Consider the following 27017-nt stretch of genomic DNA (forward strand, 5'->3'; position numbering starts at 1 on the left):
CAGATGTTGGGATAGTCTAAAGCTGAACTGTTGACAGCTTTTCTCATCCATATAAACCATATCTTGAGAGACCTGATCCCAGGGGTATCTCTAAACCAGGCAAGGGAACCTTCTGCAATGTCTAGTCCCTCAAATACACCAAACCCCTCAGTAATCAATTTACTTAAGAAGAGTAAGCAAAAGAGAAAATACCTGTTTTTATCTAGAATCAAACTTTTACGTATGGTTTGTGTGCCAGAGGCAACACAAGGTGCAACAGCAGGATGCTCATCTTTTACTGTGGTGGCATCTCTTGTGGCACCATACTGCTCTCCATCTGTACAAACGAGCACCATTACCACTGTAGCAGAAAGAGCTTGCAGTCAGAAGAGGGCCCAGTATTGCCTCTTACATTATTCCTCTTTATTCATGTCCAAGTACCTGACCTGCTAAAAAGACCATTAAACATATAGTGGCAGGGAAGAAAGCAGAAATGAGGCAAATTGGCAAAGGTGGGGGTATTTGGACTTTAATATAGATTTTTTTATGATTAATACCATTTAAAACATTCTATGGATGAGATTCTGGAATTAAATTTAAAATCTTACTAGTAAACATCATTTAATAAGTTAAATCTACATTAAGGTAGTGGTGATATATTGCATTCTTGTTTTACCGTGTTTACCATAAATTTTGCCTTTGGATATAAGACACGTAATTTAAGGTTATGGCTTCAAAAATCACCCCAGGTTGAGGAATTAATAATATATTTTAATTATACAAAACTGGAATTATAGAAATAGTATTGCAGAATAAGTTAAAAGATGATCCTAGCTATCTGTGTAAAGTGGAATCATTTCATTAGCTTAGGGAACCTATATTTAAATACAAAATACTAAAATAATTTATCTTATTCAAAATCTCAGGTTTATCTGTACCTATTTAAAACAAGCCTCCTATATTGGTTAAAAAATTATCGAAAAATTATTAAAATTACCCTCGTCATGCATTTAACCAAAACCAGCACTTAACTTAAATACAAATTCAGATTTCTCCTCTTAAATTAGACCAACTCATTACGGAGTTCTGATTTCCGATCAACTTGGTCTACACAATAAAGATACCAGGCAGCACTACAATGTATGGCTGGGGAAGAGTGATCACAAACTCAAGTCGACAATTACATGCTCAAGTATTTGTGTATTTCCTTTAAAGCTGGATGCAAATACAAAATCCCTACGGTCAGTGGACACAGCAGTAAAGGAGCGAGGAGCTTGGATGTAGATTTCTTTAAATTTTTCAAAGATCTTCTTCTCTGCATCCCATTGGTATATCTGTGAAAAAGTGTAATCGCTTCCCAATGCTAGGTAGTACCTATCCTTAAAGGAAAATGGTTGCAAGGACATAGCACCACGAGATGGAAGAGCCTGGATCTCCACAAATTGCTTTCCATTCCATTTCATGACTTTTGAGTCACCGATAAATCTGGTCAGTGAGATGTAGAGCTCAGCTTTCATTTTAAAACTTTTCACCGCAAGAACATCTTCCATGTTTGGAATGTCACTGTGAGGGCTGAAGTTCTTTGTGTTCTTATTCCACTGCAGGATTAGAGGTACTTGAGATCTACTGGATAAGATAAGATAGGGCTTTCCGTCTATTTCAACTAGTTCAGCATCCGTATCTCTAAACCATTCATGAAGTGACTGGTATGAGTAGAAGCCCTTCCCATTCCATTTGTACACTGTAGTCAGACCAGCTTTTGAGCTGTCTGCAATAACAAAAAATGTTTCACTATCAATCCGGAACAGCTCAATGTCATTTGGTTTCGATATCCTTGAGACCTCTATGTCCTGGAACTTGGTGAATTTGGCCCAGCTTTCATCATACTTGTAAATGTGAGAACCGCCAAAGAGTTGGGCCACCACCATAAACACTTGGTCATCTATCAGGATAGCTTTACATCCAACAATTGACTGACCTACCATAAATAACATGTAGATTATTACCACATCATACTAAAAACATGCATTCCAAAAAAAGGAGCCACAAACTTTAGATGTACTAAGGTGATTTAAATCTTTCAAATGTGAAAAACCTCACAGATTCAAATACTCTATGAAGCCATTTTTAAAATGTTATAGCTATTAAAATAATGATTAGGTGACAATACAAGTTACTTCTCTTACCCTAATCTGAGCAAGGTGTTCAAAGAATGTTTTCCAGTGGGTCAAAAGTTTACATATACCAAGTTGACTGTGTCTTTAAACCAGAAATTGATGTAATGACTTTTTTAGGATCTATTGATTGGCCAATTTTCATAATTAGGAATTATTTGGTACACGTGGCAGTATTTAAAGCCCTACCTTTAGAGCTTTGATACCATGGGAAGATCCAAGCAATTCAGCCAAGACCTCAAAAAAGACTTCCACAAGTCCAGTTCCTCCACAGAAGCAATTTCCAAAGAACTACAGGTACCACACTAACACTACATAGTTTAGGAATGATGCACAAATTAACACCAAGGGCTAAATGTATTGTGGTCTGAGAGGTTCAACTGAACCCAAAGACGACAACAAAGGAGCTGGTGAAGGGGTTGCGGCATCAGATACGGCATCTACATCCACCAATGGTTAGGGCTGAAAGGCTGTCAAGCCAGGAAAAGACCCTACTCCAAGATGGTAAAAAAAAAACAAAGTTTGCAGGTGGCATCATGGTATGGGAGTGTTTTGCTGGAAAAGGGACAGGTGCACTTTAAAAAATAGATTACATCACGAGGAAAGAGGATTATCAAGAAATAGTGAAGCAACACCTCAAGGCATCAGCTAGAAAGTTAAAACTTGGACACAGCTAGTTCTTCCAGCAGGTCAATGACCCTAGGCATACCTCCAAAGTTTTAACACAATGGCTGCTAGATAACAAAAAATATTGGACTGACCACCATAAAGCCACGACTTAAATCCTGTAGACAATTTTGTGGACTGAACTGAAAATGTGTGTTTAGCAAGGAGGCCCACAAACCTGACTTACACTTGAGTTACACCTGTTCTGTCAGGGAACGGGCAATATTTTCAGGCTAAGTCTTATGAGAAGCTTGTGAAACGCTATCCCATACTTGTGATACAAGCAAAGCAATTCAAAGACAATGCCACCAAAAACTAACAAAATGTTCTTTTGACACACTGGAATTCTGACATAGTGAATTAAAGCTAAAGGACTTCTGTCTGTAATCAATTGTTTTAAAGTTACTTCTGATGCGAACAGAGTAGAGGCCGTAATTGGCTTGCCAATAAAATGTATGGTATCATGAAATGTAGGAGTTGTGAAAGTTTGAATGTCTATAGCCTAGGTGTACAGTATGTAAATGTTCAGTCTCAGGTGTATACCTGTATAAATAAATGAAGCCTTTGCAACTGATCTATAAGCATGACCTTCCTTTGAATGTGCAAGCATCATATGACTTCTATGTGTGCTATGGAATAATTGTAGACAGCTAATAATGAGGATGAAGCAGTTTCTGTGGAAAAGAAAAGCCCTGTAATTAAGCATTGATGAAAGGGCTACACAACTGAGCGTTGGAAAGGCATTAAACTATACATAATGCAGGGATTATAGTTTTAAGACTAGGTAAGAGTCCTATGAGTGATACATATTGCTCATTCTAGAAAAGTAGTAAGCTGTCATAAAATGGCTGCTTTATGGAGTATGAAAGAGTAATGACATGCCATGGTTTAGGTTATTTCTGACTAGATAAGAATCTAGTTGCATGTTACAATATGCAATAAAAGCCCTGACAGTAAGCATTGATCAAAGAATATAGAAAAGGCATTCACATACAGAATACAGCTTTGGGTTCTTTAAAGTCTTAAGAGCCACATGAGAAGTAAAGTTGTGTTAGGCTATACACGGAAGAGCTAGAAAGTTGACAACCGTCTTTTGATAATTTGCCACAAGGATTCCTCCTTTTTCTCTTTCAGGTTAATCTACGTGGCTGTGGCACGGGTCCCCAGTGTAGGAGTTTGCTGTCCGAGGTACAAGTGGCTTGTGTGGCACTAGAGAAGTAGCCAAGTGCAGGACTCTCCATGGATGGGGACCATTGAGGGTAGTATTGTGACTACTGTGCTCCTGTTACATCGGTAGCCACCCAGCAAGATCAGTATTACGCTTATATCAGTACTCAGAATTTTTAGGGAATAAATTCAATTAGCCAGTTCAGGCTACCAATTTGCTGATAAAATAATATGTTTATATTTGTTACTTTGTTAAGTATACAATAGAATTGTTGCAGTGTTTCCATAAACACGGTGGCCATTATAATCCAGCATGCCTCTGTGTCTTTATTATAGGTAAGTCAGTTATATTTTGACATTGCACAGTCATGAAAGGCAATGGTAATTGAAGAATATTTGTGTGTGCGTGTTTTGGCTTTTAATTTAATAGTAAGGTTGCCAAAAAAACATATTATTCAAGATCTCCCCAACTCCATGATACTTCTAGTAAGAACGTATTAATAATACAGAATGGCTGTTGCGTTGAAAACGTTTCCCCGCAGTGTGTCTTAGATTATTTCCTACCTGTGATGTTGTCATAGATTCTGAAGTTCATTTCAATGTGATCCCATTCTAGAATCATGCAGTTTTCCATACTTGGCTGAGCAATCGCCACAAATACATCATTTTTATAGTGAAATGTATCCACTGAAACGGACTGATACGGCAAGCTCTGATGGTCGATGAAGTCTGAAAACGATAATGAAACAACAGCTGCTTTTTTTTTTTAAAAGAAAAAGTGCAAATGCCAGCCCAAGCTTTATCGGTGCCCTAAAGAAAATTTTATTTCCCCCCCCCCCACTGTGGAGGGGAGACTATCAATATAAGATGCATAAGAATTTAAGAATTCAAGCATTTTACTCTACTGCCTACATTTGTTATTTTTAGAGATGACTTATCTAGTCGAAGTGACAATTTCATTGCTATTATTATAAATTATATGGCTAATAGCTCTTCAAATTGCTTATAAAATTGATTAAAACATCTTGACGATCTTGATGGCCACGAGTTCTTCTGGCCTCCAAATCTCCATGATGACCCTTCCTACTTTCCAAAAATACTCGATTTTGGATGATTGAAAATACCTGTTGTTATACATTCGGAATTGAAACTAGCCACTTCATTTAGCTTTTTGCCTTGATATTCAGAAGGTCCAGCACAGACCACGTCAGAAACCGTGGAATTTGTAGTCTTCAGCCAGGAAAACAGCCATTTTGCTTTGCAGTCGCATTCAAACATGTTACCTCTCAAATCCCTAACATAAACATTAAATAAAGAGATAAAGGTCAATGGTGGTAAATAAGAGACAAAAATGACAATAATACCGATGGTACAGGATGGAGACACGAGCGAAGTCAGAACTATTTTATTGCACATTATTAAATAGTATGGTATTTCGATGTAAGAAAGACAAGAAGGTAGCCGATTACATCAATAAAGTTAATAAATATTTAGTAAATTATCGCATTAATAATCACGGCGGCTAGATAGGCTTTTGCGTTTTGGGAATTGTTTGATGCACTAGGTAAATTGGAAAATCCTAGTTAAAGGTGAATTTCCACTTAGATTAACTATTTATTGCAGTGCAAAGAGTGCCATGTAGTTAAAAAATCGATATCTGATCGCGGTAATGCTAGTATGTTCTTTGTTTGTTCCAGTTTTGAACGAACCTCATTTGCTTCTTGAGTTTTCTCCCACCACTATGTTATTCCCGCCGTTCACCCTCTGCCCCGTACCCAGCCAGCCATGAATGTGCTATTTTATGTACAATGCGTCCTTCTGAATTTCTTTGAGAGTGGGTGAAAAATGCAGACTCCATTCCATCGTGATGAAGATTAACACTTTACTGACTTTATTCTCGCTGCATATTTTATAAAGAGGACTGGAAACATAGATTTAATATGTGTTATGGCTTCTTCTCAGTAGGCGTGCAGTGAAGCGTATATATATATATATATATATATATATATATATATATACAGATAATATATATATATATATATATACACACAGATATTATATATACCGTTCAAAAGTTTGGGGTCAATTACAAATTTCCTTGTTTTTGAAAGAAAATGGATGAAATGGATCAGATATCCAGCACAGACAGGGTTAATGTTGTAAAATCTATTGTATCCAGCTACAAATCTATTGTAGCTGGAAGCGGCTGATTTTTAATGGAACATCTTCATAGGTGTACAGAGGCTCTTTATCACTCCCATCACTCCTCTGTTACAATGAAACGTTGTGTTCGCTGATCCAAGTTTAAATTTAAAAGGCTAATTGATCGTAAGAAAACCCTTTTGCAATTAGCACAGCTCAAGCTGGCCTTTCATTGACACGGCCGCCATCATGGCTTTTTGGGGGCACATTTTATTTCAGCATGCTGCTGATCAGCCCCTAAAACCGCTGTATATGCGTGTAACTCAGAGATATTACGCCGAAGGAAGAATGCTTTCTTGGCGCGATTTTGAAAACAATTTGATGAGGGGGGTAAAATATGCAGACTACAAAAAATTATTTTTTTTACACACATCGCTCTAAGATTAATTAAAGATTAAACTTGTGACGGCTTTGCAGTACTTACAATTCAATGAGGGAATCTAAATCACCGAAGACGTCTCTTGGCAAAGTCTTGATGTGGTTATTGGCTAAAGAGCTAAAAAAAAAAAAGAATTAGTATAAGGTTAAACGCTTGGATCCGTCTTTCTTATTCATTTCACGTTGGATTAGGAGCAAGTGAAGGTTTAGGCTTTTTCAAAACTCTGCTACACTATATTTACTGTATTTTCCTATTAATTTTCAGATTCTGAATTTAATAACAGGATTTGGGGCAGTTAAGTTTACTGTGAACTAAATATGTATGCTTTTAGTATTCTGATCTATATGGTTTATGCTGGAAACACCATTATGTTTCTTCAGCCTTTTTAGCCTAAATGTTATTATTGCCATAATTGTGTTTTTTTTTTTTTTTTTATTAAGTCACCTTTTTTTGGAATACCACTGATATATGATTAGATATGCGTGTTAGTGAGATCACTTAACAATTCATTTTACGGGTTGAAGTTACTAAAGTGGCGATTTTAGGGAACATAAAACATTTCTCCTCGCCAAATTAATAATGCATTATGAATTTCTCCTTAAAGAAGTTAACCTTTTATAATGCACAATTGATGTAGCGAAGAGAAATCTGACATTCTGTTTGGGTTTTCTGGAAATTCTAATGGGACCATTGCAACAATCTTATTGAGAGTCTCGCTTTTTGGATTTAGATTGATAGGTCATATGAAAAATATTTATATCATAATATATTACATTCCTAAAACTCTACATTGAGTTCTTATGAATGTCTCTGGTCTTATGAACATTTTCTACCAAACACTTAACTTTCATTGTTCATTATCTAGAAATTTGAATACCAGAACATCACAATTATTTATTGTATGTCTCTTTGTAGCTTTGGCAATATATATTATGTATTTAATGTTTGTTAAATATGGCTGACTTATTGCCCTTGCGTTGCCCGTTAGCAGTAAGTTTAAAGGGGCAATCCAGTTCCCAATTCCACTTATATTTCTAAACCATTTCTAAATTTAAAAATATGTTTTCAAAAAAATGTGCACTTTTCTCTTTTAAAACAGTTCCGTTTTAGCTTTTGCGTAATATAATGTTTTCAGGCATTTGCATATTAGTCATGTGTATGTGTTCTAGTTCTGTTATCTTAGTCCAATTGGTTAGACAAATACCCTGACTCCGTACCATACTCCCTGCGGTAAACAATAGATTGGCTCAGTGTTAATTACTCAGCCAGACTAATGAAAGTCTATGTAAGAGCAGACTTTAATAGCATTGCCATAAAGAATCAGCTCAGCGTGGTGTTTAAGCAGGGAAAGTCACCCAAAATATCACATTTTATTTTTGGCGATACTTACAGATTGATTAAGTTTCGAAGGCCTCTGAATGCATATTTAGAAATGGTTTCTACTTTATTTCCTTCAATAAATCTAAAAACAAAACAGTTGAAAATTGAGCATTCTGTATTTAAGAAAAATACAAAAGGTTAAGATAATTTGGGGTAGATGCTGATTATGTGCCGTTCACACAACAGAACTGCATTTTCAACTTGGATGACAGGATGACAGATGGCTATATTTTCCAACCAACAAATAAAGGCTCTAAAATGTAACCCGCTATGAATTAAGAAAGCCAGTTTATAAAAGCTTGTCAAAGAACAAGGTTTGGCTTAATAGGTATCACGAAAAGCTGTGACTTCGATTAGCTCTTGCACAAGAACAGCTTGAAGATTTTACCCACATGCTGATACCTTTCTAAGATAACAATTGTCCAAAGGATAAACCTAGGTATTCTCTAAGAGGAACTTAAAAGCAACTCTACTTCGTTGGACTATTACATTTGGCATAGTCCCTATGTTCAGTGCAAAGACAGCTGTAGTGTTCAAATGAACTCAATAGAAAGTCAAGGCTGCCTGGTTATTTTCAAACATTCATCTTATCTGAAAACCTTACAGTCGACACAGTGTTGCTCAGAAATCATTAAGTAGCTATAGCGGGCATCATCTGCTACAGTGTATTCAAGTTTGACTCAAGATTTAACATTCAGTGACTTACCAACTCCAGTCCTCAAAGACCACAAGCCTCAATGTTTCGGTACCCCAGCTTGAGCATAAGCATCTCAGTACAAAAGTTTTTAAACTACTCGTTTTCAGAAAAGGATACACATAATGCTTGGCCTGGTTGTGGTCTTCAAGAGACTTTTTGAAGATATTGTTACATACAGAATCAATCTGTATGGCACTCGCTTGACGGATTCAATACTCAATTTAAGAACGTTATAATATAATGCAAGCATTTTAATTCCTGCTACAATTATCAAAATTTCATGAGTGCAAAAAAAATTCTAAGTGACCATGTGCAAGTAAAAACTGTAGGAAATTACAAGAATTGACGTGTTTTTAAGTTTTAAATAGTGTGCAGATTATTGAGTCTCAGAGGAGTCAGCAAAATATATTGCCATGTAAATTGGCTATGACTAGCACTTATTTTCTAGGATCAGGACACATGAAATTATTTTTGATGACCTCCAGTAGAATTGTGTTGTCCAGAGAGCACACATACATAGAGGCAAAGACTATGAAAATATCTAAACTGGTGGTAAAGGTAACATGTGGTTGATAGCTTTCTCTAAAATCACCAATATTTTTGTCATGCTCTAAGTTATTTATGTAGTCAAGTAAGACTTGCAGGTCAAGTAAGTTGAGGCCACAATGTATAGTTTCTTTTTTGGAGCATAATAGTGAGAGGAAGACCAGAATGTGATGTCTTGTGAAAGATCTACAGCAAAAATAGATTCAGCATTCAAGCAGAAAATGCTAGTGGCCGCTAGAAGCAGCAAAGTCCATGTAAGTAGTCATGGAGCTACTGACTCAGATGACATTACTAGCCAGATTCAGCTGAAATTATTAGGAAAGCCAAAGCTGGAGCCAGATCTCAAGCTTATTCAACCTTTGCAAACACCGATGTCTTCCTCTGAACTAGGCCTGAGCCTTTGTGATCTTACTTAGTCATAATATGAATGACATTAAATCATAAGAACCATGTCTTAATATAATTTACATCATTGTAACTACAGGCGCTGCACATGGTGCAGCTGCAATCAACTGGGCATTGAGTGTTATATTCTTCAAAGGAGGGGCTGAGAAGAGCTCCTAGGAGGGAGCGAACCAACCATATGCAATAACAGTATATAAGATAACATAGGAACTGAATGGGTTTCTTACACTGCAGTCAAGGCTCTCATCATTTATTACATATTAGTATTGAGAAGCGTCTGACTCCCTCAAGGCCAACAAGTATTTAGATTATTTAACGCATTGTTTAAGGACCATCATTTTCTCCACCACAAACTGAAACATGAAGACTAGCAGCACATTTAAAATGTCAGTATGTTAGTTTGCTTTTTGTCTGATATTGCTCTATTTTATTTAGGTCCAGTTTTAATATCGGTACATTGATACTGCTAAAATGATTGTTAAAAGAACAAAACAGAGTTTATGGTAAAAAAAAAATAATAATAATAATAATACAAAAAAATATATGCAATATATAATTACATACACTAATAACAGATAATCAACTCAAAAATTTAGGACAAAACAAATAAATTGTAACATATGAAATGGGGAAACTTACAGGTATTCGAGGTGAAAGAGACCAGCAAAGGAATCGTCTCGAATGACAGTAAATGAGTTAGAATTCAGCAAGCTGAAAATGAAGACAGCGGGTTAAAGGGACCCAGGCATTGCAATGTTTAGAATTAGTCAAGCTTAACTGTTTGCTTTTAGAAGGACACTTGGCACAAGACACCCCTACCTTCTGGCTGTGAGTTTCTACATTTCTAGAAGATCTAGTTAAAAATACACATTCAAAAACAAAATTAATTTATATGATCAGTTGCCTTTGTTAGTAGATAACCAGGTAAAAAGTTGTAAATCATACATACCACCTTTTCAAATGGTCAAAGTTTGATACTTGTTTTAGATTTCCGGGTGGGCCAGCCACCTGCGCCGACCGCTTAATGATTCTGAAGTGGCTGGCGTGCAGACACCATGCCCCCCAGTGAGGCTCTGTGCTGGTGTGTGTGTTTGGGTGTTAGTGTGGCAGAGCCTGTCCTGGTGTGTGTGTTTGGGTGTCGGTGTTGCAGAGCCTGTCCTGGTGTGTGTGTGTTTGGGTGTCATTGTGGCAGAGCCTGTCCTGGTGTGTGTGTGTGTGTGTGTGTGTTTGGGTGTTGGTGTGGCAGAGCCTGTCCTGGTGTGTGTCTGGGCGTTGGGGTGGCAGAGCCTGTCCTGGCGTGTGTGTGTTTGGGTGTTGGTGTGGCAGAGCCTGTCTATTACAAAGAACATTTAATAGATTGTATTCAAACTATTGGATTTATGGTGGCAGGAAGTGTACTGTTCATTTAAACCAGTACACCGTACATTGTTTATTATATATGATTCCAAATGACATGGCCTGTATATAAAGTTCCCTGTAGCCTTAGCTACACATTTATTAAATATTAGTGCGTACTGTACCCAAGAAGAGATCCTACGTACAACCTAATATATTCAAGGACTATAGAATGACGTGGTGATTATTTATCCCAGTGGGCATAGTAACTGGGATTGAATGGGTCAGAATAAAATGCTTACACTGCAGTGATGCACATCACCAACGGCAAACATTTAAGGTGCGCATTTTTTAAGGCAAATAAGCCGAGCTATTTCAGCAAATAGCAGCAGTTAACCCCTTGATTATCTACAGTGTTTCCTATAAGCCATTCTGCTGCAAAATGGCCAATGTGTGGCAATCGCCATAGAAACACATTGCTCCATATTTAGCACATTGTAAATATTGCACTTTTATTAAAACATAAACTGAACAATGCCATTTTATCTTGGATTTAATCTACTAGCCCTTCATAGAAGAAAAAAACTACAGCAGTAACGGCCACTACCTCTGTATTTAAACGGAAGCTAAAATATATTGCTAAAAATTACCAACCAAGCATCCCGTAATGTTACCTAATTATGTCCTGCGCAGGCTTACTTGATGAATAGGTTTTGTACATACTGTACATACACATTAACTGGAAGTAACATTCTTTGATTAATGAGACTCTTTGAATTTGCTTTTTTAATGAGGTGCATTAAATGTGCATTTCGGTACATATACATAGCTTTGGATAGCGCTATAATTTATAGTAACAATGTTCAAATAAAATTAAGGTTATTAAAGTTTCATGTCTTCACAGTTAGAAAAATATGTATAGCCGGAATGGGCTTTTGTTATAATGCATAGTACCATTTTTATTAATTTTATCATTAATGTGTTCAAAGAGATGGAAACTAATTCTTTACTGGGTTTAGATCAGCCTCTGAAGTCAGATTGGACATGCAGGGATTAGCAGAGACTCCATAAAGAGAGAACATTTTCCAAGACATGTCTTGTAGAAGTCACAAAGCCTGGAGGAGACACGTTGGGTAACTTCTTAAAATGTTATATCCCAAGTAAACCTTAGTTGGATAAATCACCTGTAACTTTTCCCATTTTGTATAATTCACAGTTATACACCAAACAAACCCACGCAATGCTGTTTATAAATTGATTATATCAGTGGTGGCTCCCATTGAAATCACTTTCTCTTCACACGCACTGAAGTCTAAATAGACTCCCACCCAAAGTGATCATCGTACAGGGCTGTAATTGCTTGGTGGTAAGTAGGTCATGGATATTTCCTGCACATCTCCTGTATATAAAATAGCTGGGGAGTGGGGGGTTGGTGCAAATTCACATGAGGGGGAAAAACTACATAGATTTTAATGGACATTTAAGCTATCATCAGGGCTGGATTAACCAGGGCCCCAGAATGGCAGGGGGCCCTGAGCCTAGTACATGTACTTGATTTGGAGTGTCCTGAGCTGCTCTGCGCTGCCTGTGAGATCTGGATTAACGTAAGAGACGGTGAGACACCAGCAGAGAGGAGCCGCTCTACAGCAGGTGATTAACCCAGTGTGGAGCCGGCAACTCTCTCCCAATGTCCATCTGCAGGAAGAGTGGAAGGGATTTAGGGTACAGACTACGCTCTGATTGGCTGCTCAGATGCTGAATTCCCTTAATTCACCCTGCCTCCATTTTTCTTCCCTTCCTCCATGTTACGTTGACCTGTGTGCCCAGTCACAGACTGTGTAGGAGCTGGTACCCTGCTGGTGAGAGGCCTGCAGGCCCCAGATAGCATGGAAGTGGCATGAAGAGTAATGACTGGTAGCAAGGTTTGTTTGTATGGTTTATGTAATATTGTGTTATAATTATATTTGTTACCAGTTGCCCTGCTATGAGTCTTGACCAAGATCCTTAATCTGGCCTTGGCTATCATAACCATTAAAGTACATATGACGGTTGGAGTTCCCCTTCTTCCATCTCTCTGGATTGGCATGATTATCCCTCTCCATTGGGGTTTTTTCTCCTATTGTTAAGTTGCTGATTGCTGTTATATGGTTCAGACGGCAAAATAAATCAGTTTCAAAGCATGCTTAAAGCAGTGACAGCGATTGTTCCCGTTAAATAAAAAGCTGAATTATTCATGCTGCTGTCCATGGTGCTGGAAGAGGTGATGAGTAAAGGTGGACAACCCTTATCTCAACAAATACATCTTTAGTTCTCAAAAGTACGCCTACAATATTCCTGCTAGTAGATGAACTTTGCATAAGTCCTTTACCGTCACAATTGTCAGAAGCCTGATAATATTAATTTATGGGAAGACCCTTACTATTCTTCAGTTCTTGTTATGTTGTAGAATATAAAGCTCTTGGCAATGTTATATTATATTCCTAATTAAACACTCATTGTATTACTTAACTATTTGGTTGTAGCAATACTGATAATAACTTATGACAATGTGCATTTTGCAGAGGGTCTCAGAATAATATTAGTCAGTAGAAGTAGAATATTATATCTCCTGGGCACCCCCTGGGCACTCCTGGGGCACGCTATCGTAGAATTGATCTGTTTTGTTCTCTTGGTTGTGGGACCTACACCTTGTAATATACTTCTTCCCAATGTCCCACACGTAGTTGAGGAACTCAATTCCACAATGGGCTGAAAAGGCCTGTTACTACTACAACCACCATGGGATTTGGTAGTTGATGGTTATTCACCTCCATTAGAGGTCACAATGAGTGTAATGTAGAGTAATTGATTCCAGACACAGAACCTTCACTTTCCTCCAGACCAGCATTTTCTGGCCTGCATCCATTTCCTGCGTATGCTATAGAATTGCACCGCGTCAGCCACGGTAAGAAAGATCGACAATTTGCCAACCAATATGTAATAGATTGCAAGCTTTCAAGGCTGCCTAGGTCTCTCGTTCAGTATGCCTGAAGAAGAGTCCTCGGTCGTTTCTAAAGCTTGCATTCTATTACTCTTACATTAGCCGATAAAGGTATCATCGTTTCTTAAAGGTTAGTGTCTCCGTTGTATATCCCGAAAGTGTGTTTTCTAGATTACATTATTCAGATTCTGGAATTCCATATCTCCACAATAACTGTTGATTTTGAGGTTAGATTCTAAAGTGGAGACGCACCTGCTACCAGAATCTAGAATTAATCTACATATGGAATTAAGATCTACGTCTATGTTGGGTGTATCCGTGGCACTTTGGCAGACGTGGCCATTGAGTAACTAATATATTTTTACATAGAATTCTGAACTCTTGAAATTTGGAATTTGACAACTACAAAAAAAGGTAGCAAACATTTGATTGTAAAGCAATATTTTTTCTGTGACTTATTGTTTCATTATTTCAGGAAAAAAGTGGCATTGCTGCAATTGAATTTATTCACGGCAACCTTTTTAAATTAGGTGATACCATTTCAAACCAAACCATGCGTTTCGGTTATTAAGGAAGTATTTGTATTGTATTTGAAGTCGTTCTCAGGCGTCTTTTGATAAAGCAGGCTGGAGCTGGGACTGGAGCTTTAGGATCATGGCAGCTGTTAACAGTTTTACTACTGGGGACAATTTCCATCAACTCAGCAGAACATACAAAACCGATCCGGCTAATGTTTTTTTTGAGATGACTCAGGAGTTCTTAGGTGTTTTCTGAGTGTGATGTATTACCTGGATCTGGCAGGTAATGCTCTTTTCATTCACCATCATGTACTCATTATTTGTGCGCATGCTGAAAAGGCCAAATTGGTTATATATACCGGTATAAGTTAAATTGGTTATATAACCAGTACAGAAATCAAGTTTTGGGACAATTTCCCATGGTTGCTTAAAAAAAGTTTTTAAAAACATTTTGTGTATAGGCTTCCTTCATTATTACTATTTATCGTTTTATATAGCGCCCTCAGATTCGGTAGATTTGGAAGCATTTGTGTTTTATTGTTAATTATTATAAATATGTCTTATTTTTGGGTTTGGATCTGTTATTCTCTAGTACTGTGGTGAGGAACACTTTCCTTTTTTAATTCCTCAAAGTTTAAGAGGATCATTTTATCATATGCTCATTTTTGGTCACTTTGTTAATAAAATGCGCACTTATGGATTTGACGTTCGGTAGCGCCGTACGCTTGTTAGGAAAACAGACGGATTTGTGAGAGCAGCTTTCCCGTTTTCTGTTTTCCTGCGATGTGTCTGGAATGGTAATGATTCCCTGCGCCGGGAGGAAGAAAAGCAACTTCGCTCACAAAAAGTGTTTTGTTGTAAACTGCGGTACTCACAGCAGCTGCAGGGAGGGCAGATGGGAAAACATTCTGTCCTTGATCTCAGAAAACGTCCCATTGACCAGGCTTCTAGAAACAAGTCGAGAAAAGACAGAACAAGACATCGGTAAACGGTGGAGCATTACAAAGCTCACTTTCATGGACCTCATAGTCACTAATGGCATTAACCCTTTGAGTGCCAGCGGAGGTGTGTGCGTGCGGAGCATTGTTCAAAATGTTCAAAAGATGCATTCATTAGATAAATCTAAACTAGACTGTAACATTTGAATCATAAATGTAGCATAGGGTATTGTACTGTGTAAAGTCTGAAAAAAGTTATACAAATATTGGGTCTTTAACCTTTACACCAGTTATTTGCATGCATATGATCTTTTGTCAAGCTGTACGGTCCATCCATATGGCCCATATCACTAAAGACATAATTCATCCACATCTAACACTCAAGCACAAAAGTTGCCGCATGGAAAGCCCACACTATGGGCTCAAAAAGGATCCAGTCAGGGTTTAACTGCTGCCTAAATACTTATGAGTTACGTGCCTAATTTAGACAAACAATCCATCCATAGCCAGAAAATGCCCCCCTATTATAAAAATCCATATTCACTGGCCATATAATTGTGTATAGGGTGTCCAGATGCATTAGGATGGCTACGCACATAATGACTGTAATTGTATTACTGAGATTTTGTATTGAATGTCCTGCTCACATCCCATACCTCCTTTCATACAGTACATCAACTACAAGATGTGGACCAGCGCATCCACTGTTTGCGTAACAAAGCTCACTGAAACACGTGGCCTAAACTAATGAGAAACATTACACACTCTTTACTCTTCTCTGTATAGCCCATCTAACTGTGTCTATTATTAAAGTGAACTAAAGCAAAGGGTTAAGTAATTGCCCAATCCTAACATATAACATGACTTAGTTACCCAGGAGGGTAGCAACTCTTAAAGATATTGAGAAGGGCACATGCGCCATGCTCTTCTAATACTACGCATTAAAAAATATGAAATACAAATGTTATATGAGAAAAGACAAGGGCATCTATTGATATACCCATCACATGTCCAGAGGAGCTGCAGCCCTATTCCTCATCCGATGGACACAATGCTTTATAGACTGTCCTAAACCTACACAACTCTAGAACCCCACATCACAAGGATCCACCTTAACACGACACAGTGTCCCTTCTCTCCCAACTTTTGAAGCTGAAGTTCCACTTACAAGGAGCTGATGTCGCTGGGGAAGCTCTTTGGGATGGACGAAGATCCGACACAAATGACTGATTCTTTTGTGCAGCTGCATGTCGATGGGCATCTCACGGCTCTTTTAGGCAGTACAGTGTGTAGGGTGCATCCAAGCAAGATGAGAAACAGAAGCGGTTCCTTAGGGAGAGCCATCGTCCTGACCCCTCACACTTTGTATATGTGTGTACACTCTGACGGTGACGAGAGAAGCCTGGAAAGGAGCTGCCTGGCATGCATTCCTGTTCACACTGCACCATACTCTACTGCAATCTTCTACTGACATCAGCACTTCAGCTGCAGCCTGCTCTCTCTCTCTCTCCCTCTCTCTCTCTCTCTCTCTCTTTGTCCAATGAATAATTTATTTATTTCTCCATTGGATGAGTTTAAAAATAATCCCCAAGTAGCACAAGCTTGCTACTCTGTTTCAGCATGTCCCGTCATCTTGAACATGAGTTGCACAGATCAGAGGTTGACCTTGCAGTGGCTGTAAAGGGATGTGTGTTTGGGACAAGTGCAGTGTTGCTCTGGGTAACACAGGGTGACCTGAGGCAGATTACTCCACGGAAATCTTACCTTTTGCCCATAGATCAGATTGCAAATGAGCTTTTTAAAAATGATTTTGGTAGTGTAAAGTACATGGCTTTCCCCTCTGGCAGTAACATAAATGTACAGTATGATCAATATAAATTAATAATAATAATTATTATTATTACTACTACTAATAATAATAATTATTAGTAGTAGTATTATTATTATGTAGGTGGGTCCAAGGAAAGTCTATCATTTTCCTTGGACCACTAATGTGTTGTATTTTTTCCCCACACAAACATTGTAGTTTGGCCAATATGTGCCCGTCTTGCAGCAAATCGGCCATTTTTTCTTCGCTTGGTGTGCACTAGGTAGTCATGAAAATAAACCCACAAATAATTTAACTAACTCACATAATAATTACTAGTTCCACAAACCAACTTGAGTTAGAATATATCATTTTATTTACAACACAAATTATTAATTATACAGTCATGCATCTAGATTCGATTGCAATTTTACAATGATCACTTATCATTATTATTATTGCATTTTATTTATAGAGCGGAAGCAACACTATTTTGAAACAATGTTATAATGGGGAGAATACATCGTAACATAAAAAATTACCTTCAAAAAACAAGTTCAACCTTGCTGTTGGTCCAAAAGAAGACAAATAATACAAATAAATAAATAAAATAAACACATTGAAGCGATTTTGAATTGTGCATGAAAAGTACAAGTTGAAAAATGAAAACATTACTCCACCTCCCAAAATTACACACAATGTCTAAATCATAAATCAGAACCTGGGTCAGGTATACTGAGGTCACAATGGTATTGTTTTTTACATATTTTAGAATAATATTTTCGATATGATAGCTTGTGATATGAATGTATGTATTTTTAGAAAGACTCTATTTTAGTATTAGTATAAAGAGGTGTGTGTTGATGGTCTTCACTTGGAGGGTAAGCCCCTGGCATACTGATAATGTAGCACAATATGCAGATCGAGGCCGATTCCCTATAAGGCAGACAAGGAAGCATTTTTTTATTGGTAGGCAATAAGGGGCCAGGCTTATCAATAGCCCCACCCATTCTCATCTATATACTGTCCATTGTGAATTTTAAACATGCTCCACGAATTGTTCGTCCAGTTTTGCCTATTTCTACATGGTAGGGCTAGCCATACGTGATGGCACAAGCTCACCAAACAAGACACCTCACGCTACAGAGACACTTCTACGTTGGCGAGGTCACCAATAGTCTTTATGTCCTATGGGAGCTTGAATTGTAATAAAGTGGCCTCTGGGAGCAAATTCTGATCAACTAATGATCTAGGGGGGGCATCATGATCATCAAAGGGGCATCAAAGTGGTTATGGTATCAAAACATAGCATGGATGCTGAGAAACTTCTGGTCTTCCTCGAGAACATGCGCTGGCATTTTAAACAAGACCGGTTTGGATTTTATTCCAAAACATAAATATCTGTAATATAATATAATGTAATATAACTGTAGTGGTGTTTTGAAATACTTTTAAGAAAGGGATTCTGCTGATATCAATAGTAAGTATTTTCTCTCAGCTCAGCATGGGTTTTTTTTATTTAAAGGGGAGCTGTCATTTTTTTATCATAGATCCTCATGGAGAACGTTGCAGCCAGCTCAGCACAGTCCTCCATAGTGTAAATGGGCCGGTTGGGGAAATCAGAGGTCTCACCGGGGACTTGATCACCCAAGACACCTGGTTTTTTCACCAGTGGGACCACCTGCCTTCAGGACCTGCTGCCCAGCTCAGCCTCCTCTGTGTTATATTGTATTATATATTTTACTAAGTAATGAAAAACTAACTGGTACAGCTATTTTATGTTTCGTTAGTCTGTTTTTATCATTCTTTATGTTCCAAGCTTGAAATTCCGAACCCACATAGTTGATCTGCACATCTCAAAATACCGTTCTTTGGGGTTTTAAGTGTCATCTCAAAGGTTAATGAAAGTAGCTGACTTTTTAATGGAGGTTGTACAGTCATTAAATGGCAAATAGCTACCTTCTCACGTGTCACTGAAGCTGAGTCACTTTCATTCAGCCGTACTCAGAACCTACCGAATGTATTGCTTAGCAAAGAAAATGCAGAATTAGTAAAGTGTAGCAGCTCTGCGCAAGTTCATAATCAACGTTTCTTCTTAAAGAAATTAATATTATTAATATTGCGGGGCTTGCGAGATGCATTGCCGGGTATTGAGGCTTTTGTACGAGAAGACAATATGAAAAATAAATGCTACTAAGATATATATTGCTTCTTTAACAGCCCCTAAGTTACTTGGAACAAAGTGGAAAATTGCAAGACACGATTTAAAACAGGATGTGGATAATTGAACGAATGCTTTTTAAGATCGCTAGAAAGGTAGAGAAGCATTTATTATTCTATGGATGTTTAACATATAATGCATCCCTTGATGGTAGTTGCATGTGATATCATATAACATCAGCTGGCTCTGTGATAACATGGGATATTGGGAAACTACCCAAAATGTAAAACTATAAATTCTAGCAATTTAAAACAGGCAGTGGGGCACCTTCTAGAAATGCTATGTTTGTTTACATCGTTCAAAAAGCTATACAAATAAATATAGCACAGAAAGCAATTTTTAATGGCCAATGCCAGGAAATGTTGCTGTACGTTTTTTTCTATTGTTCCTAAAGGGTTATCCTCTTAAATCTTGAACATATATATGACATATTAATCAAGTTTTTTTTTCCTTTTCATTTAAGTCATTATACACCGATTGGCCATAACATTTTGACCGCTGACAGATGAAGTGAATAACTCTGATAATCTTGTTATCATGGCACCTGTCAGCGGGTGGGATATATTAGGGAGCAAGTGAACATTGCATCCTCAAAGTCGATGTGTTAGCAGCAGGAAAAATGTAAGGATCTGAGCGAGTTTGACAAGGGCCAAAATTGTGATGGTGAGACGACTGGGTCAGAGCAGCTCCAAAACTGCAGCTCTTGTGGGGTGTTTCCGGTCTGCAGTGGTCAGTACCTAGCAAAAGTGGTACAAGGACGGAAAAGTGGTGAACCGGCAACAGGATCATGGGTGGCCAAGGCTCATCGATGCACGTAGGGGGTGAAGGCTGGTGTGTGGTCAAATCCCACAGATGAGCTACTGTAGCTCAATTTACTTAAAAAAAAAACGTTAACACTGGTGTCAGAACAAACAGTCCATCTCAGTTTGTTACGTATGGGGCTGCTGACCCCTGTCCACTGTTGAAAGCATCTACAATGTATGGGCATGTGAGCATAAGAACTAGACCAAAGAGCAATGGAAGAAGGTGGCCTGGTCTGATGAATCCCGTTTTCTTTTACATCACGTGGATGGCCGGGTGCGTCGCTTACCTGGAGAACATGCAGCACCCGGATGCATCCATGGAGGCTTCATCTCAAAACTTACAGGACTTAAAGGATCTGCTGCTAATGTCTTGGCGCCAGATACCGCAGCATACCTTCAGAGGTCTAGTGGAGTCCATGCCTCGACGGGTCAGGGCTATTTTCATGGCAAAAGAGGCACCTACACAATATTAGGCAGGTGGTCTTAATGTTATGGCTAATCGGTGTATATTAACTACCCTTCATGTGTTCTCTTCTATTGCATGTCTGAGCTGCCATATTGCTCCAAACAATAAACTAAGAACGAATTGCATGGCTAGACTAGGGATAAAAATCAGCCCTGTATTTCACAGAGTCATCTGCCCACAGCAAGTACTCATTTCTAGTCTCAGTATTTGTTCAACCCTACCTATAAGTACCACACCATCTTCATTCCCCTCATCTTCATGATACCCCCAACACTATCATATTCTTCCCAAGGAAATCTTGCATGTAACTTAAAAATGCAAGCTTTAAAAAATAGATTAAACAAAATCGAATAATAATAACATGACTCTCGGACACCAGATGCATACTCGGCATTTTTATTGCCGATGTGCGTGTAGATGATTGGTATAGGCAGTGGCATATTTACCTTGGGCACTACCAGTTGTACTCTTCACAGCTGCCGTCCTCACCGCTGCGTGCCGGGTTATGACATCATATCCTGGCTCTCCATGCTTTAAATGCCGAATTGACACAGTCCTCCATAGTGTAACGTCAGTTGGGGAGATCAAGGATTTGCTTGTAACCGGCTCATAGAGCAACTGAAATAACATAGCGGACTAAATAGAACTTCACAAACAATGACACAATTTTTTATTTTTGATATGTGTGTGTTGTTCTCAAACTTTTTACTCAACTAAATACACAGCATTTTTACAAACAACTCCTTTTAGGGCTTCCCCAATAATACTTGGGTGAAATCATTAAGTTTTGTTAACGGCATCAGATATTATGGATAAGCATTTTCTTCTTGCATTATGAAAGAGGTAATTGACTGTTTAAATATTTAGATTTCAATTTGACGACGTTTCTAATGAGCATATCCCTTAACTCCTTTCCCTTAACTCCTTTCCCTTATCTCCTTTTCTTAAAGGGACCGATGCGCTCATTTGGTATTTGTAAGGATCAGCACAGCAGCAGTGTTACATAGACACTTCATGCAAAGAAGGCTTTCAGGAGACTGGTTGTATTAAACATTTAATAATAGACACATAATAGGATCATGCTAACACCGTGGGACACGCTGCTGTTTAAGGGGAAAATGGGCAGGGAGTGGGGCGCGTCCTGGAGTTTTCCGGTGGCGACCCGGAGGAGTGTCGCGCTTCTCCCAGAGTCTCCGGGCAAAACCCCGGATAGTTCCCAGGTACGGTTATATAGTTAGTAAATGTCAAGCGCCCCCCAAATGTCTCACTTAGTGTGCGATTTTGCAACTTTATCCCACTGTCTCACCAGTCTGGGACAAAAGAAGAGCTTGGTGGGACAGTGAGATTCAGGAACACACATGCGCAGTAGTGCTGTCTCCCAATCTCTATTGTCTGCGTGAAGAAATGATGGGCCTCATATAGATCATTCATGTATTTGTACGTTGTGACAAGGTCACCCCCTATGTGCCTCTTTTCTTGAGGAAATAAATCCAATTCAACTAAATGATCTCTGTAGCTCAAATCCCCCATTGTCGTCATTTTGTTCCTTATTATTTGGTGCCTGACATCGCACTGCATGTTCTGATTGGAACTTTAATAATGCTTTGTAAAGAGGCGTAATTACCGTATTTGCTCGATTATAAGACGACCCTGATTATAAGACGACCCCCCAAAATCTGAATATTAACTTAGGAAAAAAAGAAAAAGCCTGAATATAAGACGACCCCAAAGGAAAAAAGTTTTACCAGTAAATGTTAATTCATGTAAACTATTTTTTTTAATAAAAGCTATGATTGAGAAAAAGATTTTTTTTGTTTTTATTTCTTGTATTTTCCAACCTGTCCCCCAGTTACACACATCTGCAGCCAGGCTTGCCACACCAATATGGCACTGTGGCCCATGATATGCCTTTTAACCCTCTATATGCCACTGTGCCCCATGGTATGCCTTTTGACCCCCTATGTGCCACTCTGCCTCCAGAAATGCCTTATACCCCTATATCCCATTCTGGCATTTAGGGGGTTAAAATGCATATTATGGGGCAGAGTGGCTTATAGGGAGGTATAAGGCATTTCAGGAGGCAGAGTGGCATTAAGGGAGTTAAAAGGCATTGTATAGAGCACTCTGCCTCCAGAAATGCCTTATACCCCTATATGCCACTCTGCCATTTAGGGGGTTAAAAGGCATATTATGGGGCAGAGTGGCATATAGGGAGGTATAAGGCATTTCAGGAGGCAGAGTGCTCTATTAAATGCCCCCTTAACGCCACTCCAGAAATGACCTATGCCCCCATTTAACACACACACACACCCTATACCCCATTTAACTAACTAACACACACACACACACACACACACACACACACACACACACACACACCCTATACCCCCATTTAACTAACACACACACTCTCTCTCTCTCTCTCACCCCCCCTCTCTCACCCCCCTTCCCCCGCTCTCTTACCCCCCCTCTCTCACCCCCCTTCCCCCGCTCTCCCCCCCTCTCTTACCGGTGCTTCCAGCCGGAGCAGCGGGTTGACGTCGCCTTCTGCTGCAGCCGGAAGGAGGTGTGGCTAGCAGCCGGAAGGAGGTGTGGCTAATCTGAATATTAACTTAGGAAAAAAAGAAAAAGCCTGAATATAAGACGACCCCAAAGGAAAAAAGTTTTACCAGTAAATGTTAATTCATGTAAACTATTTTTTTTAATAAAAGCTATGATTGAGAAAAAGATTTTTTTTGTTTTTATTTCTTGTATTTTCCAACCTGTCCCCCAGTTACACACATCTGCCCCCAGGCTTGCCACACCAATATGGCACTGTGGCCCATGATATGCCTTTTAACCCTCTATATGCCACTGTGCCCCATGGTATGCCTTTTGACCCCCTATGTGCCACTCTGCCTCCAGAAATGCCTTATACCCCTATATCCCATTCTGGCATTTAGGGGGTTAAAATGCATATTATGGGGCAGAGTGGCATATAGGGAGGTATAAGGCATTTCAGGAGGCAGAGTGGCATTAAGGGAGTTAAAAGGCATTGTATAGAGCACTCTGCCTCCAGAAATGCCTTATACCCCTATATGCCACTCTGCCATTTAGGGGGTTAAAAGGCATATTATGGGGCAGAGTGGCATATAGGGAGGTATAAGGCATTTCAGGAGGCAGAGTGCTCTATTAAATGCCCCCTTAACGCCACTCCAGAAATGACCTATGCCCCCATTTAACACACACACACACCCTATACCCCATTTAACTAACTAACACACACACACACACACACACACACACACACACACACACACACACACACACACACACACCCTATACCCCCATTTAACTAACACACACACTCTCTCTCTCTCTCTCACCCCCCCTCTCTCACCCCCCCTCTCTCACCCCCCTTCCCCCGCTCTCTTACCCCCCCTCTCTCACCCCCCTTCCCCCGCTCTCCCCCCCTCTCTTACCGGTGCTTCCAGCCGGGGCAGCGGGTTGACGTCGCCTTCTGCTGCAGCCGGAAGGAGGTGTGGCTAGCAGCGGGGGTTTGTATGCGTCCGTCGCGTATACTTTCCCCGGCTGTCAGAGATCTGAGTTCCCCGCACCGGAGCGGGGAACTCTGATCTCTGACAGTCGGGGAAGGTCTATGCGACGGACGCAGACAACCCCCGCTGCTAGCCACACCTCCTTCCGGCTGCAGCGGACGTTGTCTACGCGGATCGCGTAGACGTCAACCCGCTGCCCCGGCAACACTGCAGGAAGCACCGGTAAGTGTGTGTATGATGGGGGGGGGTCGGGTGAGACAGGAGGATCCAGGTCCCCTGCAGCGGTGCGGGGGATCTGGATCTTAGTCTCCTAATCAGACCTCTATTTGAGGTCTGATTAGAAGACGACCCCGATTAGAAGACGAGGGGTATTTTTCAGAGCATTTGCTCTGAAAAAAACCTCGTCTTATAATCGAGCAAATACGGTATGTTCTCCAAACTTCCATTGATGTCAGACCCAGACTGGCGATCTGGCAAGTACCTGGTGGGCCACGGGATGATAGCGCCACATACTTACCCTCACTGTTGCTCCAGCAGCTGGTTGGGTCCTGCAGTGTGTGGCCGCTGGCAGGATAATTAGTGCCACACACTGCAAGAGTAAAAAAGTGTGATGTGCGGCCGCTCTTACCCACCTGGCGGTCACATGCAGGTCATTTAGCAGCTGCTGTGATGCTTTTCATCCCCAGTGTGTTCCTGAATCAGGTCCTTTTTAAAGACTTTTGGACTTTTCCTTTGGCTGCCACTGTGGTAAGACTTTTAGATGGCGATCTAAGAGGTTAAAATAAATGTTGAGAGGCACCAGAGAGGATTCTTGCCTGGGGTGACATTCAGTGCAGGGCCAGTCCTGACTTCAACCCACTTAGGTGGCATATAACAAATTCCCATTAATGGCATTTGATTTCATTTTTTATTCCAATTAATATGTACTTATTCTGTTCTGTTGCAGGAGTGATAAAGCCACTTCTTCAAACTTTACATCAGACTCACATTACACCAAATTGGCAAAGATAGTATTTACTCACACACATCCACCAACAGTGACTTTACCTTGGGCACGGCCCCCAGTAGTTATTGACTGGGGTATTTACACACTAAATGGACTCCCTATGATTTAGTCAGCCATTACTGTCTGAACACCATAGGCATTGTAGACTGGGGTAGTTGTGGCTAAACGTTACCACCCCAGCTATTGTAAACTAATGTTCTCATGTTGTGCAGGTTCATGATTCTCTGTAGCTACTACTACTGTGATCATATCATTTTTCCTATTAATGGGTAACCAACATTTGCCTCAATAAAGCTAGGCAATGGGGATGAGGTAAGGAGCTATTGGGGTGGGAGAGGGGAAATGTGGGGAGAATATTTTGCCCCCCCAAAAAAAAAAAGTAAATTCCACGGACGCCATGCAATTCTTGGCATTATGCATCTTCAGCTTGTATGCTCAGCCAGGAAACCCATTTCATGAAGCTCCTGAGACACAGTGCTCGTGATGATGTTGCTTCCATGGGCAGTTTGGGGGTGCTACAGACGACAGGTGATTTTTACGAGGTAGGTGAGTGTGTGTGTGTGTGGTCTACCTCTTCATGGCTGAGCTGCTGCTACTCCTAGATGCTTCCACTTCACAACAATAGTACCAACAGTGTACTGGGGCAGATCTGGTAGGGCAGAAATAGTCATATAGTCATCTACTTGGAAGTCCTTTTGATTAATCAGACCCAAGACTCAACATATGGATGTTTATACCTATTTTCTGATCTAACAGGTCAGTGACTGATTATTAGATAGCATAACATGACTGGTCATGCTTTATCATGCAATAAAGACCACTTTATCGTATTACCTTCAGATGTCCCTCGGTGTGCTAATCATCTCCAACTCCAGTAGCCTGGTTGACATGGTGGCTGATAAATACATCATATTGTAGCATTCTGTTATTTATATGTCGGCAAAGATCCCATAGTCTTGAAATAATTGTTTATTAAGTCATACCATTTATTGATTATTCCTTGTAGTATTTGGTTACTAGAATGCTCTATTTTCTCGAAAACCACTTCCTTTTTAATATTTTATAAGCTCTACCCACACTGGATCTAAATATTTTAGGATTTAGATTTACTATTTTAGATTATTACATTAGGGAACACACGTCCCGGGTTTGCCAGGACAGGTCCAGGACTTAACTCCTTTTCTCTTTTTATCACAAAATATATATCTGTGGTCGTCACAATGGCAGAGGTTTGTACCCACAGTAATATGTTTTTTCTTTATTATATTGCGCTTGTGCATATCATAAAATATGGTACCATAAGACAGACATAAATATATTCATCTTATTCACTGAGCTATACACTTTTTAATACCTATAAAGGTATGACACACAAAACCATTCTTTGCAAAATGACATGGCACAAGTTGTTACTTCTTGAGTAGTTTTAATCTTCCTCTTGGGACTTTTGTTTTATTTGTATTGTTTTCTACTTGCTATTATGTACTTTTTTGCATTGCACCAGTAGAAAACTACACATGCACACACACTATACACTAGCGCACACACACAATCTAATACTATACACTAGTGCACACACACACTCTAATACTATACACTAGTGCACACACACACTCTAATACTATACACTAGCGCATACACACACTAGCCCTCATACACCAACACACACACACTAGCCCTCATACACTAGCGCGCGCACACACTCTAATACTATACACTAGTGCACACACACACTCTAATACTATACACTAGCGCGCACACACACTCTAATACTATACACTAGCGCACACACACTCTAATACTATACACTAG

General features: G+C 39.5%; 1 protein-coding gene across 1 annotated transcript; it reads right to left on the bottom strand.

The window, feature by feature from the left end:
* Positions 1-492: 492 nt before the first annotated feature.
* LGI2 (leucine rich repeat LGI family member 2) lies at positions 493-16883 on the bottom strand. Its single transcript, XM_053458339.1, has 8 exons — positions 16535-16883; positions 15304-15375; positions 10235-10306; positions 7958-8029; positions 6613-6684; positions 5111-5280; positions 4551-4715; positions 493-1957 (listed from the first exon to the last, which is right to left on the bottom strand). Exons 1-8 carry the CDS (start codon positions 16708-16710, stop codon positions 1140-1142), a joined length of 1617 nt encoding a protein of 538 aa, XP_053314314.1. The 5' UTR covers positions 16711-16883; the 3' UTR covers positions 493-1139.
* Between the last annotated feature and the right edge of the window lie 10134 nt (positions 16884-27017).

This window comes from Spea bombifrons, chromosome 1 (genome assembly GCF_027358695.1).
Source record: "Spea bombifrons isolate aSpeBom1 chromosome 1, aSpeBom1.2.pri, whole genome shotgun sequence".
Taxonomy (NCBI): domain Eukaryota; kingdom Metazoa; phylum Chordata; class Amphibia; order Anura; family Pelobatidae; genus Spea; species Spea bombifrons.

What these genes read in the sequence shown, in the direction of transcription:
- LGI2 (XM_053458339.1), bottom strand. Translation starts at nt 16,710, where the DNA reads ATGGCTCTCCCTAAGGAACCGCTTCTGTTTCTCATCTTGCTTGGATGC. An exon ending in CTGCCCTCCCTGCAGCTGCT is followed by an intron (nt 10,307 to 15,303) that starts GTGAGTACCGCA and finishes CTTCATTTTCAG; the next exon opens with CTTGCTGAATTCTAACTCAT. An exon ending in TTAGATTCCCTCATTGAATT is followed by an intron (nt 5,281 to 6,612) that starts GTAAGTACTGCA and finishes TGTTTATGTTAG; the next exon opens with GGATTTGAGAGGTAACATGT.